This window comes from Benincasa hispida, chromosome 1 (assembly GCF_027475165.1).
Source record: "Benincasa hispida cultivar pf3 chromosome 1, pf3_genome.v1.1, whole genome shotgun sequence".
Lineage (NCBI taxonomy): Eukaryota > Viridiplantae > Streptophyta > Magnoliopsida > Cucurbitales > Cucurbitaceae > Benincasa > Benincasa hispida.
This window is the reverse complement of record NC_143478.1, coordinates 69,144,863-69,160,799: the sequence shown is the minus strand read 5'-3', so window position 1 is coordinate 69,160,799 and position 15,937 is coordinate 69,144,863. Positions and strand designations below refer to the sequence as shown.

The window sequence follows — 15,937 nt, the reverse complement described above, 5'->3', positions numbered from 1 at the left end:
CTTTTGATGACGGACAATAGATGACAGACAGATGTCAACAAGAAAGTCAACTCTTTCTTCAACCTTGCTTGTCTGTGTTTGTGATTGAAAATTCCGATAGAACATGGGTGTGAACTGCAGTACTTTATGATCTTGAATATATCAGACCTTTCCATTTTCACTGCACGAAGGCTTCACTTACAAATCTCCCCAATACATTTGACGGTGAACAAAGATTTGGTTGACTTCTTGACCCTAATTCTTTTTTTTTTTCTTGTTATGGACAAAATAGATAATCACATTTTCAAGACATTTTCACTCAAAAATAGTTGACCAATTTCAACGTCCTCTGTCCCAGATGAAGAGGTACCAGATATAATCAGCTATCCCCTATGACTTGAAGACACATATGATGGAACCACTGAAGCTGTTGTAGAATAACACACGTCTCTATGATCATGATCCATTTCATTCAATCCCATTGGTTGCTCATTAACATCCATTGAAGGACCACAACGTTGCTTTGGATGACCACAATCCATATAATCAAGTCTAGATGATCTCTCATTACCAACAACTGAAGTACCGCCCAGTTCTGTATCACCATAATTCATTGAATTTAATCCTACTGGATTAGTGCAGTCATTGTCTAATGATAATGTTGATGTACAGTATTGGTAGACAATGCAATATCATCCTCTTCCCAACGAAACTAATATGATTCCTCGTATTTTCTGTCCACAATTGTATCATCTTAACACATATTTCTAAACCCCATTCTAACATTTTCGTCCTGATTCGATTTTAGCGTTACAGATAACTGAAGTCTACTAAGCTCTTCTCGAAAAAGAAGGAAGCGAATATCATCATTATTCCTTATATATTGTGGAGGGGCTTCATATTCAAGCTTATATTTAACTCTCATCATAAGATCAAACTCTGAATAACTAACATTTGTAACCCTGTAAATGTTAGATTTACGTTGTTCCTACTTCAATGTAACAGCCACAATGATTCCTGTCAACTTTCCCCCCAATATACGAACTTTCATTCTCATCCTAATCACCTCTATATCAAATAAGTAGATACTTTCTTGTCATCCTACAAAGCAAGAGAACATTTGTCACTAAGTTGTACTAGCAATTGAAGTGTACTATTGCTTTCTCTTAATCTCGCTCTCTCTCTTACTCTTGATCTCTCTCACTCTCGTTCTATCTCTTGCTCTCTCTCTTCCAATACAAAATTTCGTAATGATCAATTCCTACCTTTCCAGAAATAACACAACAAAAGTACTGAAATGTACTCAAAATAATGAAACACCGTTATGAAATACCTGTCTGTTCTGAAAAAGCCTCGTCTTAGAAATCTCCGTTCAACAAAACACCGTCGAAAACCAGAGAAGTAATCACTGTTGAAATGGAGTTTAGAGTTTAAAGAAATCACCATTGTATTGTGCTTAGTTATTACTGATTTGAGACTTCAGTCGTGAAAATTTTCAAATCATTTGTACACTGACGAGCAATCGCATTAAATTAGAGAATTTCAAACGAGAGAGAGACTCATAACGTGAGACATTTGTGAGGGAAATTTACGTAATTTGATATGACGACGATGTCAGCAGAAGGTCAATTGTCATTATTTTTTAAAAATGAATTATTTGACATTTTGAGCTAAAAAATGGATCATCCGTACAAATTTCCCATTTAACGGTTGAACTAAGCATTGAAGTAAATATAATTAATTATTATTATTATTAATATTATTAACGTTTTTCTTTTGGTTTTCAACGAGTCCGCGCGCCACTGGCAATAGAAGTCCTCAGTAGAGAACAGAAGAGGGTAAGACAAAGAGCTTCTCGTTCTCGCCACAAAGCTTCATTCTCGTTGAGCTTCAGATTAAGCTTTCTCATTTTCCTTACTTCTCACTCAAATTTTTTTCATTCTTCTTCACCAATACTCATATTTTCCCTTTCCCATTCCTCAAGGGTTCGCAGAACCCCTAAATAAGCCTCACCATGGCTGATTCCCGAGCAGGCATCGTCAAAAGTATCCGCTTAGAGAACTTCATGTGTCACAGCAACTTGTATATTGAATTTGGCGAGTGGCTCAATTTCATTACTGGGCAGAACGGAAGTAAGTAGACTTTGACTACACCCTTCTTTATCTGTTTATACGCATCTGTGCTTTAAGGGATTTGTTTGATGTGATGCGAACAAATGGGCTATAGAAGGAATTTGTAACTGGAGGAGTTCTTCTGCTAGGGATGGAAAACAAAAAAAACCCCATTATTTGGATTATCCATTGGTGTTGTATTTCGTTGCCAAAGGAAGAAAATTTATTTTTCCAATGTTATGATTTATATCAGAAGTTTAATGTCAGAAAATTTGGTGTTTGCAGGTGGTAAGAGTGCTATACTGACTGCTTTATGTGTTGCATTCGGCTGCCGAGCTAAAGGAACCCAAAGGGCAGCGACGTTGAAGGATTTTATTAAAACTGGTTGCAGGTTTGTTCATTTGTGTTGGTTTCTATTGTATGGTTAATGCATCTGCCAGACTTCTTACTGTCTTGAGCTATCGAGGTCTAGCTGGACTATTACGACCTCACTTGAATAGGATCCGTTCTATAGATTGTACAACTGTGTTCTTGAGTTCTTAGAGGTCTAGATGAACCATTTGTTTTTTTATATACATACACAGAAGTACAAGCAATTTGTCGAGCTTTTGTGCAACTCGGCAGGGTAATTTCCAACCCCAAGATTTAGTTGGTTGACACTCTTAAGATTGTATAATAGATAGGTGGCCACCATAGGGTTTGAACACAATAATTGAAGTCCCTTTACTTTCTTCAACCCAATCATTTTTCAACTTCCCTTTTTATTTTTCAATCATTGTTTTTATATGCACGTGTATGTCCCCATTTTTGCTGAATAGGTTATACAAATATTTTGAATTAGGCTTTAAGTCCACTGCATTCACCTAGGAATTCTCACAAGTTGTATAAAACATGTATAATATCCTTTTTAAGTCTCCAATTCATATACATTTTTGGATCTTAACAGTCATGCTGTCATTCATGTTGTATTGCAAAATAATGGGGAGGATGCTTTCAAGCATGGAATATATGGTGATGCTATAATCATAGAAAGAAGGATATCGGAAGCCACCAGTGCCATTGTTTTGAAGGATTCTCATGGTTAGAAACATTTTTCAAATCTTGTCTTCTATTCATATGTTGTTTGTCGAAAGTAGGTTAATTTTTTCAACTAGTAAGTTCAACCTTTTGCCTTCAAATTCTACTTATCAATTGACTGAATAAAGTTGGAAATGGGGAATACTTTGATCATGTAGGCAAATACATTTTTGTCAAAAAGTACGATAGGCCGTGACAGGTCTATTATTTCATGGTATATTAGTCATATTTGTGAGTTTGTTTTAATAAGATCAAGGTTGTTAGTACAAAGGGTGGGAAATGAGTAATACTTACCTCATACTTGGGCTACAAGAAACTATTGCAGCTTAGGATGTGGTTCAATGGTAAATTGAAATCTGCATATGTATAAGAAAATCAGAATCGGAAGTTGACATATAAAATATCAATTTGCCATTGGACCTCATCCTAGGCATGCGGTAGTAGGCCAGTAGTGTAATGGAGAGGTGGTTGCAACCATTTCTGTATCTCAACGAATTTTCTGTGGTGAGAAATGATTACAAGGAACTTCTACATTCTGCAATATCTGTCACGCGATTCTCACCTGAGTCCTATTGTTTCTTTTCTCAAAAAAAAAAAAAAAAGAAAGAAGAAGAAAGAAGAAGAACAAGGATTCACCCAAGTCCTAGCTTAAGCTTTTCAGTTTTTCTTGTCAGTGTACTGCTATGATTATGTTTTACTTTTGCACTGGTCTTCTCAGATATTATCTTATGACTAATTATCCATTAATGTCATACTGCATTTTTTATTAATGTTCTTGTGAATATATTTCGAGTTGGATGGACTAGAGAGTAGAGCATGCAGCACTGTATAAATTTATGGGGTTGATAGCTATCATTTTTTTCTTTACATCTATGGTATCTTACAGGAAAAAAGGTTGCCAGTCGGAGGGATGAACTACGAGAGCTAGTAGAACATTTTAATGTGAGTTGTTGCCTTGTATATTGTAAACTGTTTGCTTTTCTATTTTTGCTTTTTTTTTACAGTTAGACCATATTATGTTCTCTAGGTTTTTTTTTTTTTTTTTTTTTTTTTGAGATGGAGTAACAAGGGCAAGGTATGTGAGTGTTTATTCTTCACCTGTCTTCAATTTTGAAACCTAAATGTAAGTTTGCTTCAATAAATCATATGTGATGCTTTAGAAGTTGGTGCCGCCTGCAACTCTTTAAATTGTATTATCTTGTTTGGGGTGTCCTAAACTTTTAAATGAGCTAAAGAACTCTTTTGAGCTTTGATGCTGTATTACATCTTAAGTGGAGCTGGTTTTTGCAAAATTTAAGGGATCATGTTAATTATCAATTTATATCATAGATGGTACATCCTTGTGCCTAGAACTCATAGGGGATATGAAGTGTTATCATCTTTCATCTCCAGAAGTTAACAAAACGATATGTTTTCTTTTGTATAGATAGATGTTGAGAATCCATGTGTAATAATGAGTCAGGACAAAAGTAGAGAGTTCCTGCATTCTGGGAATGACAAAGACAAATTTAAGGTAATGCGAACTGTTTTCTTTACAATCTGATGGTGTTATAGTTCTCTATTGACACTCTATCGTTCAGTTCTTCTTCAAGGCAACTCTTCTTCAGCAAGTGGACGATCTGCTGAAAAACATTTTTGATCAATTGAGATCTGCGAATGCACTTGTTGGTGACTTGGAATCTACCATACGACCTGTAGAAAAGGAACTAAATGAGCTGCGAGGAAAAATTAAAAACATGGAGCATGTGGAAGAAATCTCTCAACAAGTCCAGCAATTAAAGAAAAAGCTTGCTTGGTCATGGGTATATGATGTAGACAAGCAGCTTCAGGAGCAAAGTGCAAAAATAGGAAAGCTCCAAGATCGCATTCCTATTTGTCGAGCAAAAATTGATCATCAACTGGTGAGTAATGTACAATATTGGTTATTCTATGCATCATTCTTTCCACGCACTCATGTTGAACTTAAAAGTGGGACGTTTGCTAATATACTATGTTAACCTGTGTTATCTCTCCTTTTTGGAGCTGTAGAGTATCCCTTGGACTCTATCTATTCATTTTCTTTCATATCAGGGACAGTTGGTACTTAATCTTATGTCTTGTATTCAACTTCTGAATGGTGCTGTAGGGTCTGGCAGAAAAATTAAGAGAACGCTTTATTGAGAAAAAGACTCAAATTGCAAGCATGATGGAGAGAACTTCAGAAGTGAGAAGAATGAAGGATGAACTGCAGGAAACTCTTTCCTTGGTAATATGAGTTAGATTCCAACTCGTTCCTCAGTCACTCAATTTGTCAACAAAAACATATTTTATTGCCCAATCATTTGTGATGAAATCCCTATTAAACCGTATTTTATTTCTTAAAATACATATCACAGAATCTACACTTGGAAGATTGAATAATTTGTGATGAAATTCCTATTAAACTGTATTTTATTTCTGAAAGTACTTATCACAGAATCTATAATTTGGAAGCCTACGACATTAAACAAATGAACAGTGCTATGATATCTGTTTGGTTGGAAAAATATTATATTAGTTACTCTTTGCTCTGCTGTGTGGTAACTATTGGTTTTATTCTATTTTCTTCTTTTTCTCAATTACAAAAAGTGTGGGTTGAAGATTTGAACACCTCAGGGGAAGGATTAGATGCATAGAATGTAGACTATTGAGCTATTCTCATTTTTAATCTTTTATTGTATTATTATTATTATATATATATTTTTAAATGCATCTATCTTATGAGAACTTCCTATCAGGCTTCAAAGTAATCTCTATCCTTTCACGTTTTCCTTTAAATATTCCAATGCAAACAAAATTTTTAGGCAACAAGAGAGAAGCTCGGACTTGAAGAGGAGCATGGCCGTAAAGTAAACTACATCCAAAAGATGGTAAAGCGTGTTAGGCTGCTTGAGCAACAAGTTCAAGATATTCATGAGCAGCACATTAGAAATACACAGGTTTCCCTTTCTCTTGGATTTTGTAGAGATGGCTAGGCTGTCTTGATTTTATATGTTATGTATTGATCTATTTATATGTTTATGTCTCTGGAACAATCTGTATTGGTAGTTGCACATTTAAGCTATATTTGTATGTATGTATGCATGGATGCAAGTCTGTGACTAATATACGTATGATCAGTCTACAACTTTATATAGGTAGTTGCACTCATTACCTTCCAACATTATGCTTTTACCATAGTTATATCTCCAAGCCGTTGCAGATTTCATATGTAGGATCCATACAATGATATATCCATGTTTTTGTTCATTTGGCAATAAGGCGTCTTCTCGCAGTTACTTAAAACTTGTTTGATGCGGTAGAAGTTCTATCTATAATATTCACGGCAAATAATCATTTGAGATTTGATTATGTCTCTCGATCGCATGTGATGTAGATTACATATATTTTCTCATGGACTTTAATGCTCTCCCTTCCAATATCCCTTTGATTGTTAATTATCTGTAGGCTGAAGAATCTGAAATTGAGGAAAAGTTGAAGGAACTTGAATCGGAGACTGAAGCTGCTAAGTCAACAGTAATGAGGTTATTTATTTATTTGCTTCGTAATTTCTTTTTTCTTTTCCTCCAAAAAAAGATTGCATCGCATCTTATTGAATCAACAGGTTAAAAGAGGAGGAGAATGCCTTAATGGAGAGTCTATACAGTGGGAGAAATGAAATAAAAAAGATTGCTGAAGAGGTAAGACGAGGATCCTTGCATGGCAACCTACTGGATATTTTGTGGCAAGTTATTGCGTCGTTGAAGAATGGAAAAGAATCCTCTCTTTGGTTGTCTTGTTCTTGTCCTGCAGTACTTGTGATTGATACCGTGTGACACTTCACATAATGAGATGTCATCACCTTTCTGCATGCATGAATGGGGACGAACTTTTCTCTTTTACAAATTTTAATTAATTTATAAATTCTAACAACTTATTTACTCGCAAATGTTGATAGGTGATAGGTCAAACTGAAACTATTTATTGGAACACATAATGCGATCAACGATATTATTGTTTCTTAGAAGTTGGGAGTCTGGTTGAAAATGGGGTGACTTTAACAAGTGGCTGTGATCAACGTGCTTCCAACTGTCCAAAGCATGCTTCCAAGTGGCTGTGACAAGGGTGAAGGATTTTAGACCGATCAGCTTAATTACAAGCGTGTATAAGATTATTGCAAAAGTGTTGGCTAATTGCTTGAGAAGGATGCTTCCGTTGACAATCTCTGAAACACAAGGTGCTTTTATAGGTGGGAGACAGATTTTGGACCAAGCTCTTGTGGCTAATGAAGCTATGGAGGAGTATAGGCAAAAAAAAAAAAAAAAAAAGGAAAGAAAGAAAGAGAGTGTTATTTAAGATTGACTTCGAGAAGGCCTATGATTATGTGGATTGGGACTCAAAGTGATGGAAAAGAAGGGCTTCGATTACAAATGAAGAATGTGGATGTGGGGTTGTCTGAGAAATGTGATGTTAGGTACTTAAGCACCTTGGAGAACCACACCCCAAAAGCTAGCTGTTGGGGTGGGAGAGCCAAGTCACTTAAGTACCACATTAGTCATCCCATTCTAATCAACGTGGGACAAAGACATCCTATACTACCTTGGTTCCTAACAATACCCCATCCCCAGAAAGCTGACGTCCCGACGGCTACTTTGACGGTACTTCACTCGATCACACCCGGTCAGAACCTTCCGCCTGTTCCACTTCGGAATATCGACAACCGGCTCTGATACAATTGTTAGGAACTTAAGCACCTTGAAGAACCACATCCCAAAAGCTAGCTGTTGGGATGTGGTTCTTCAAGGTGCTTAAGTACCTAACATGCGACTTTCTCTTTTATGATAAATGACAGTCCTAGAGGTAAAGTGGTAGCCACGAGAGGCCTTAGGCAAGGTGATCTTCTTTCCTTTTCCTTCTTTTGGTGGATATTATGAGTAGTTTGGTGCAGAAGTGTGTTGACGAAAGTATTTTCATCCCCTTTGAGGTGGGAGAGGAAAGAGCGACTCTTTCGCATCTTCAATTTGTAGATGACACGCTTTTCTTTTGCTCTGGTAATGAGAACTTGTTTTTAGCTTCAAATCACATTCTAGTTGTTTTTGTTGAAATATGTTGAATTAGCCCTAAGGGCATTTTTGTAATTTATACTATATTTGCTAAATTAGGATTTCATCTCATTCTATTTATATCTGAGGTTGGGGTCTATTGTAGTATGACATTTAAAAATAATAAGTCCTTTTCTATCGTGGTTTTTCTTCCCTGAATTAGGGTTTTCCACGTAAACTCTTTGTGTCGTTTTCTTTCTCTTCTATTTCAATATGGTATCAGAGCAAGGTGATGAAACCCTAGCCCTGATAGAAGAAACTCAGTCATCAAACTTGATAGGTGAAGGTACACTGACCAATGAGGCTGTGATTCAAGCAGCAGTCGACCGCTATCTCCGAACCATCATCCCAGGTGGCGCAGCCGAACAGATCCAGCCGGCGAGCCGAACAGATCCAGCCGGCGAGTCGAACAGCTGGTGGTGGGCTTGCTCCAATCGGCGCGCCGATTAGCTTCCAGACTCAGCCGTTCCAGCCGATCGATGAAGGCCCCTCGGCTTCGCGTGCAAGCGTTCCTTTTCTGGCACATGCAGTCTGTCCCTCGCAGCCGATCGGTCCCTCGACTTCGCACAAGACCGGATCTGCTCCAGACGGTCGTGGGTTTGCCGGGTCGGGTCAGATCGGCGCGATTGCTTCAACCTCGCAGCCAATCGCCGAGCCTTCTGTCCGTTACCCTCCGTCGCAGCCGTCTGGGAGCAACACCGGTCATGGGTGGCCGCATTCTGCCATCGGTGGACTTCTGGCAGTAGCTCCTTCACAGTACCATGGTGGATAGTGTCACAATCGCTCTTTCGGAAGCTTCTCTTAGCAATTGTGCGGCACTTGTTCCCGCTCACGAACAAGCCAGCCAACTCGATTACGGACTGCCAATGGCACACTGAGTGCCTCTTGCAACCTCCACCCCCGTTTTAGGGAAAACGGTTTTAGAAAACGGGTTTAGAGAAAAGGTTTTCGTAAGAAGATTTGTGAGTGTGAATAAAGAAAGAAAGATTGTAGTAGACTAGAAAGCAATAAGCAACAACAACGGCTTTATAGAGTACTACTCCGGGTATGAGGAAATGATGGTTAGTCTTATCCCCATATAGTGCATTCTGAACAAAAAGCCAACTGGCGCCCTTGCATATGCAAAAGGGCGAGTGGTCACTTACAACGAAAATGTAAATAAAGCAAGCTAACTAAACTAATACAATACAGGATATGAAAGTAAGCTAGAAGGGGGTTGGATTGGGCATGCGGCCATGGGCAACAGGCCCTGGACAAGCATGACCGTTACATTCTCCCCCACTTAATTGGTTGACGTCCCCGTCAACCGACCTTGTTCAAAACCTGCAATGGTTGGAGCTGCATTCTTCAAGTCTTCGGCCCGCTCCCAACTGATCTCTTCGTCGGGGAGATCCTTCCATTTCACTAAGAACTCTGTCAGTTCTCGTCTGGGTCTTCCAATACGGCGCGTACGTTTATCTAGGATTTGTGCAACTTCTTTCTCAGCAGAACTCTTCATCGTGACCGGTGGGCGCCTTAGCATGTTTCGCTGTTCATCCTCGGGATCGGGATGATAGGGCTTCAGGATACTCACATGGATGACAGGATGAATCTTCATCCATGAGGGTAACTGAACCCTGTATGAGGTTCTCCCGACCTTCTCAATTACCTCCACTGGACCTTCATATTTCCTTACTAGCCGTTGGTCTCTCTGGCCTCGGAAACGAAACTGTTCCGGTCGTAGCTTGATCAGGACCTTGTCCCCAGCTTGAAACTCAAGGGCCCTCCACTTCTTATCAGCCCACTTCTTCATCCTCTTCGATGCTTTTTCTAGGTAGGCGCGAGCGATCTCAGAGGTTTTGCTCCACTCTTTAGTGAAGTTATGTGCCTGAGGACTTTTGCCTGCATAAGGGTGGTCCACCAAGTGTGGCATGAGTGGCTGTCTGCCGCACACCACTTCGAAGGGCGTTTTTCCGGTCGCGGAACTCTATTGGCTATTGAAGCTGAACTGAGCCACATCTAACAACTGGACCCAGTTCTTCTGCCTAGCGTCGATAAAGTGACGCAGATATTCCTCGAGCATACTGTTGAAGCGTTCCGTCTGACCGTCGGTTTGGGGATGATAGCTAGAGGAGATATTCAGTGATGATCCCAATATTCTGAACAATTCTGTCCAGAATGTTCCAGTGAATCTTCCGTCCCGATTGCTAACAATGCTCATGGGGACACCCCATAATTTCACGATGTGTTTGAAGAACAGCTGAGTAGTCATCACGGCTGTGCACATTTTCGGCGTTGGGACGAACGTGGCATATTTCGAGAACCGGTCGATGATAACAAGGATCGATTCAAACTCTCCCACCTTGGGCAAATGGGTGATGAAGTCGAGAGACACACTCTCCCACGGTCTAGAGGGCACAGGTAGGGGTTCCAGCAGACCCGCTAATTTCGCCCTTTCAACCTTATCTTGTTGGCAGACAAGGCAAGTCTTGGTAAATTGCATGACATCGTCTCGAAGACTTGGCCAATAGTAGCCTTGCTTCAGAAGGGCATAAGTCCTCTGCCAACCATTATGTCCTGCCCACAGTGTGTCGTGACACTCCTTCATCAGCGACCTTCGTAACTCCCCGGATCTGGGGATGTAGAGGCGATTGCCTTTGGTGTATAGTAGATCATCTTCCACCCAGAACTGGCGTGTCTTCCCCTCTCTGGCCAACTGTAAGATGGCCTGCGCCACTGTGTCATTTGTCAAGTGAGTTTTGACAGTTTCTCGTACTGTTGCACTCAACGTACTTGCTTGTAGGCGGGCGAACATGCACAGGGCCGCATGTTCGCTCTTTCGGCTAAGAGCATCAGCCGCTTGGTTGCTTTTCCCCGGTCTATGTTCGAATTGGAAGTCGAACTCCGCTAGACATTCCTGCCACCGTGCCTGTTTCGACGACAACTTCGGTTGGTTGAAGAAGTGGCAAATGGAGTTGTTGTCGGTCTTGACCACGAACTTGGCCCCCAAGAGATACTGTCTCTAGGCCCTCAAGCAGTGAACTACTGCTAACATCTCTTTCTCGGAGGCGGCATACCTCCGTTCGGCATCATTTAGTTTTCTACTCTCATACGCGATGGGGTGTCCGTCTTGGAGGAGAACACCGCCCAACGCGAAGTCAGAAGCATCAGTCTCTACTTCAAATGGCTTGGTCACGTCGGCAATTCCGAGGACCGGCCCCTCAATCATCACTTTCTTCAAGCCCTCAAAGGCGGCTTGACATTCAGGAGTCCAGCTCCATTGGCTATCCTTCTTCAACAGTTCGGTTAATGGCCCTGTTCTTCTCGAGAATCCTTCTACGAACCGCCTATAGTAGTTGGCTAGTCCGAGGAAGGATCATAATTCGGTCACGGATGATGGTACCCTCCAGTCTCTAATTGCGGCCACCTTGCCCTCTTCCATACCAATCCGACCACACTCAATCACGTGGCCGAGGAAATTTATGCGCTCTTGGGCAAAGGAGCACTTCTCTCTCTTTACATACAACTGATTTCTCCTCAGCTTTTCAAAGACTAGTTGGAGGTGATGCCGATGGTTCTCTAGCGAGGCACTATAGACCACAATGTCATCAAGATACACTACGACGAATTTGTCAAGGTATTCGTGAAACACTTGGTTCATTAGGGTACAGAACGTTGCTGGGGCATTGGTGAGGCCAAAGGGCATCACGAGGAATTCGAAGGCTCCATATCTCGTGACACAGGTCGTCTTAGGTTCGTCTCCTTCAGCAATTCGAACCTGATAATATCCAGACCGTAGGTCCAGCTTCGAGAAATACTTAGCACCGTGAAGCTGATCAAATAAGTCAGTGATGATAGGAAGGGGATATTTGTTGCGGACTGTGAGTTTATTCAAGGCCCGATAGTCGATGCACAACCGGAGGCTCCCATCCTTCTTCTTCTGGAACAGTACTGGGGCTCCATAAGGAGCCTTTGCCGGTCTAATAAATCCTGCCTCTAACAACTCGTCTAACTGATTCCGAAGCTCAGCCAATTCTGGCGGGGCCATCCGATATGCATTCTTGGCAGGCGGCTTTGCCCCTGGCAACAACTCAATCTCATGGTCAATCCCCCTTCGTGGGGGCAAGGACTTGGGCAGGCTTTTCGGCATGACGTCCCGGTACTCTTCCAAGACAAATAGAACGTCTTGGGGGATCTCCTCTTCAGTGGACTCAACTGATTCTATCGGGATGACCATGAACGTGGGTTCGTCGTGGGCCAGGCCCCTCTTCAATTGGAGGGCTGAGATCATTCTCACCCCATTTGGCTGCTTGATACTGGCTTGGACTACGGTCGGTGTAGATCCGGTAATGACTAAGCATTTGGCGAGGGGCATTGGTATGACTTTATGTTCAAGCAGAAATTCCATCCCCAGTACCACGTCGAAATCATCCATCTTGACAATTACGAAGTCAACGAAGCCCTTCCAGTCTCCTAACTTCACCGGAGTTCTCTTCGCTATCCCCGTAATTGGTAGGGCTGCGGAATTCACAGCTTTCATCTTCCCTGCATCTCTTTCCCAATTCAAGTTCAGACGGCGAGCTTCCCTTTCAGCCATGAAGTTATGGGTAGCCCCAGAGTCAATCATAGTGGTTTTGGCCGATCCTTGGTTGACCCAAGCGTCTACATACATGAGACCTTTCTCTAGTGGCTCCGTCGCCTTTCCCATATTCTTCTGAAGTGCAGATAGGAATTTCAATGCCCCCATCCTTGGATTCTCAATTTCTGCCGCTGGCTCGGTTACCGTCTCTTCCAGTTCAGCCTTGTCTTCAGAGGTAGAGGCCAATGTGGCTTGAAAAGCATTGAACGCAGTTCGATTTGGACATTCGCCCGCCCTGTGTGGCCCTCTACATATGAAACAAGACAGGGGGCGATTGTAATTGTTATGCTGTTGTGGCGGCCCCCGCCAGTTGTTTCCTGATCTCGGTTGGGATGATTTGCGGTCCCCCCCTGTGTTCTTGTCTCCTCCCCCAGGTCTGGGAGGACTGGAACGGCTGTTTCTGTTTCCCCCATTGGAGGAAGTTGATTGTTTCCTCACATCTTGTGAGTCAGTGCTAAGGTCGTACAGCCGTTCAGCTGCCGCATAAGCAGAGGGGAGATCCTGTACTCTCTGTTCATATAGTTTTGATTTTGCCCACGGTTTCAGCCCTTCCACAAAGCAAAAGACCTTGTCTTTTTCAGACATATCTCGTATGTCCAACATGAGTCCTGCAAACTGTTTTACATAGTCCCTGATGTTACCTGTTTGCTTTAGCTCTCGGAGTTTTCTTCGAGCCAAGATCTCGACATTTTCAGGGAAGAACTGCGAACGAAGTTCTTGTTTCAATCTATCCCAAGTGTCAATAGTGCAGCGTCCTTCCTGTATGTCTGTAAATCGTGATCTCCACCACAGTTTCGCATCTTCAACTAGATGCATCGTTGCTATTGTGACTTTCGACTCTTCAGTCACTGTGTTCGTCGCCTTGAAGTATTGCTCAAGGTCGAAGATAAAATTTTCCAGGGCTTTCGCTTCTCGCACCCCACAGAAGGGTTTCGGTTCTGGGATTTTTATTCGGCTCACTGCCATTGCTCCCCCAGGTGGGGCTTGGTTCCCTACCGCTCGGATGGTGAGATTCACCCTAGCACTCACATCCGCTATCTCGGCTCTGACGACATCCAGGGCCGATCGAAAGTCTTCAGATAAATCGGTTACCATCTGAAGTATTGCTTTTTGGGAGCTGTCCAGCTCTTCGACACGCTCCTCTATGTGGGCAACAGAGCCCGAGGAGCTATCGCCTCGTTCAAAGCTGCCGGACCGTACTGTCTTGGTCTCGAGGGTCTCTACCCTCATCATCAATTCTCTGACGGGTAATCCGTCTAGGCGGCCTACCACCGCATCAATTCCATCGGCTTTCTCGGCAACTTCTTGTAGCCGAGTCTCAAGAAAACGAACATTATCTGGGACCTCTCTCAGGTAGAGCATTTGTTCTTCCATCTCTACCAATCTGTCCACATGGGACTTGTTCAGATTCTTCGTCGCCGACATGATCACTGATCTTCCCTCTATAAGCCAACCTGGCTCTGATACCAACTGTCACAATCGCTCTTTCGGAAGCTTCTCTTAGCGATTGTGCGGCACTTGTTCCCGCTCACGAACAAGCCAGCCAACTCGATTACGGACTGCCGATGGCACACCGAGTGCCTCTTGCAACCTCCACCCCCGTTTTAGGGAAAACGGTTTTAGAAAACGGGTTTGGAGAAAAGGTTTTCGTAAGAAGATTTGTGAGTGTGAATAAAGAAAGAAAGATTGTAGTAGACTAGAAAGCAATAAGCAACAACAACGGCTTTATAGAGTACTACTCCGGGTATGAGGAAATGATGGTTAGTCTTATCCCCATATAGTGCATTCTGAACAAAAAGCCAACTAGCGCCCTTGCATATGCAAAAGGGCGAGTGGTCACTTACAACGAAAATGTAAATAAAGCAAGCTAACTAAACTAATACAATACAGGATATGAAAGTAAGCTATAAGGGGGTTGGATTGGGCATGCGGCCATGGGCAACAGGCCCTGGACAAGCATGACCGTTACAGATAGCTTCTTCCTCATGTGTACCCGGTTCAACCTCAGTTTCGAATGGGTGATTCCGTTGAAGAAAATCCCATGACTTTTACATAGAAAAATTTCAGATCTGAATCTCAGGGGGAACTCCAACAACAATTGGTTAGTCTTCAGCAATAGATGGCCGCCCTTGGAGCCAGATTGAATGGCCGTGATTCTTCCCCGATGTATTCAGAAAATCCGGTATCAATGTTTCCTACTCTTCCTACTACTAATTTTTTATCTGGAACTATAGGAAATTCTGTAGGAATGATCACGGGAGAGAAGTTGAATGGGCAAAATTACTTCTCTTGGTCCCAAACAATTAAAATGGTCCTTGAGGGACGCCATAAGTTTGGATATTTGACTGGAGAGATACCACGACCGAATCCTAGAGATCCTCAAGAGCGTGTCTGGAAGGCAGATGATTCTTTACTCTGCTCAATGTTAATCAGTAGTATGGAACCACAAATTGGGAAACCTTTACTCTATTCAGCCACTGCCCGAGATATTTAGGATGCAGTCTGAAGGTTATATTCGAGGCGTCAGAACGCATCCCGCCTGTATACTCTACGTAAACAGGTTCACAAATGCAAACAAGGGAGCATGGATGTAACGTCATACTTCAGCAAGATGTCATTGTTATGGCAAGAAATGGATCTATGTCGGGAGATCATCTGGAACTGCCCGCAAGATGGAATTTAATACTCCAAGATAGAAGAGGTTGAGCGTGTGTATGATTTTCTTGCAGGGTTGCACCCCAAATTTGATACAGTTCGGAGTCGAATACTGGGCAGAAACCAATACCGTCTCTCATGGAGGTCTGTTCAGAGGTTAGATTGGAAGAAGATAGATCGAGTGCAATGAATGGGCCGGGTGTTACCACTGTAGAGTCAGCTGCCTTCGGGGTGAAGTCCGCTGGAGCTGATGGTGACAAGCAGAATAGTAAAACACCCCCATTATGTGAGCATTGCAAAAAACAATGGCACACGAAAGATCAGTACTGGAAATTGCATGGTCGCCCTCCGAATGACAAGTCAAAATCTGGACGTGCTCTAGTGGGTGAATCAGTTGA

General features: G+C 42.1%; 1 protein-coding gene across 3 annotated transcripts in view; it reads left to right on the top strand.

Moving 5' to 3' along the window:
- Nucleotides 1-1,743: 1,743 nt before the first annotated feature.
- Nucleotides 1,744-15,937, top strand: part of LOC120083235 (structural maintenance of chromosomes protein 6B-like) — a 34,499-nt gene continuing 20,305 nt past the window's right edge. For 2 of the 3 annotated variants that reach the window (XR_016530405.1, XM_039038913.2), the window contains exons 1-11: nucleotides 1,744-1,817; nucleotides 1,964-2,111; nucleotides 2,376-2,481; nucleotides 3,037-3,170; nucleotides 4,054-4,109; nucleotides 4,594-4,680; nucleotides 4,748-5,068; nucleotides 5,293-5,412; nucleotides 5,990-6,124; nucleotides 6,633-6,709; nucleotides 6,790-6,865. Coding sequence is in view for 2 of the 3 variants with exons in the window: in XM_039038913.2 (XP_038894841.1) it covers nucleotides 1,994-2,111; nucleotides 2,376-2,481; nucleotides 3,037-3,170; nucleotides 4,054-4,109; nucleotides 4,594-4,680; nucleotides 4,748-5,068; nucleotides 5,293-5,412; nucleotides 5,990-6,124; nucleotides 6,633-6,709; nucleotides 6,790-6,865 (1,230 nt within the window). In the remaining variant the exon portion in view is untranslated. Of the gene's footprint in view, nucleotides 2,112-2,375; nucleotides 2,482-3,036; nucleotides 3,171-4,053; nucleotides 4,110-4,593; nucleotides 4,681-4,747; nucleotides 5,069-5,292; nucleotides 5,413-5,989; nucleotides 6,125-6,632; nucleotides 6,710-6,789; nucleotides 6,866-15,937 lie in introns of all 3 variants that reach the window. The other variant, XM_039038905.2, reaches the window with a different exon arrangement.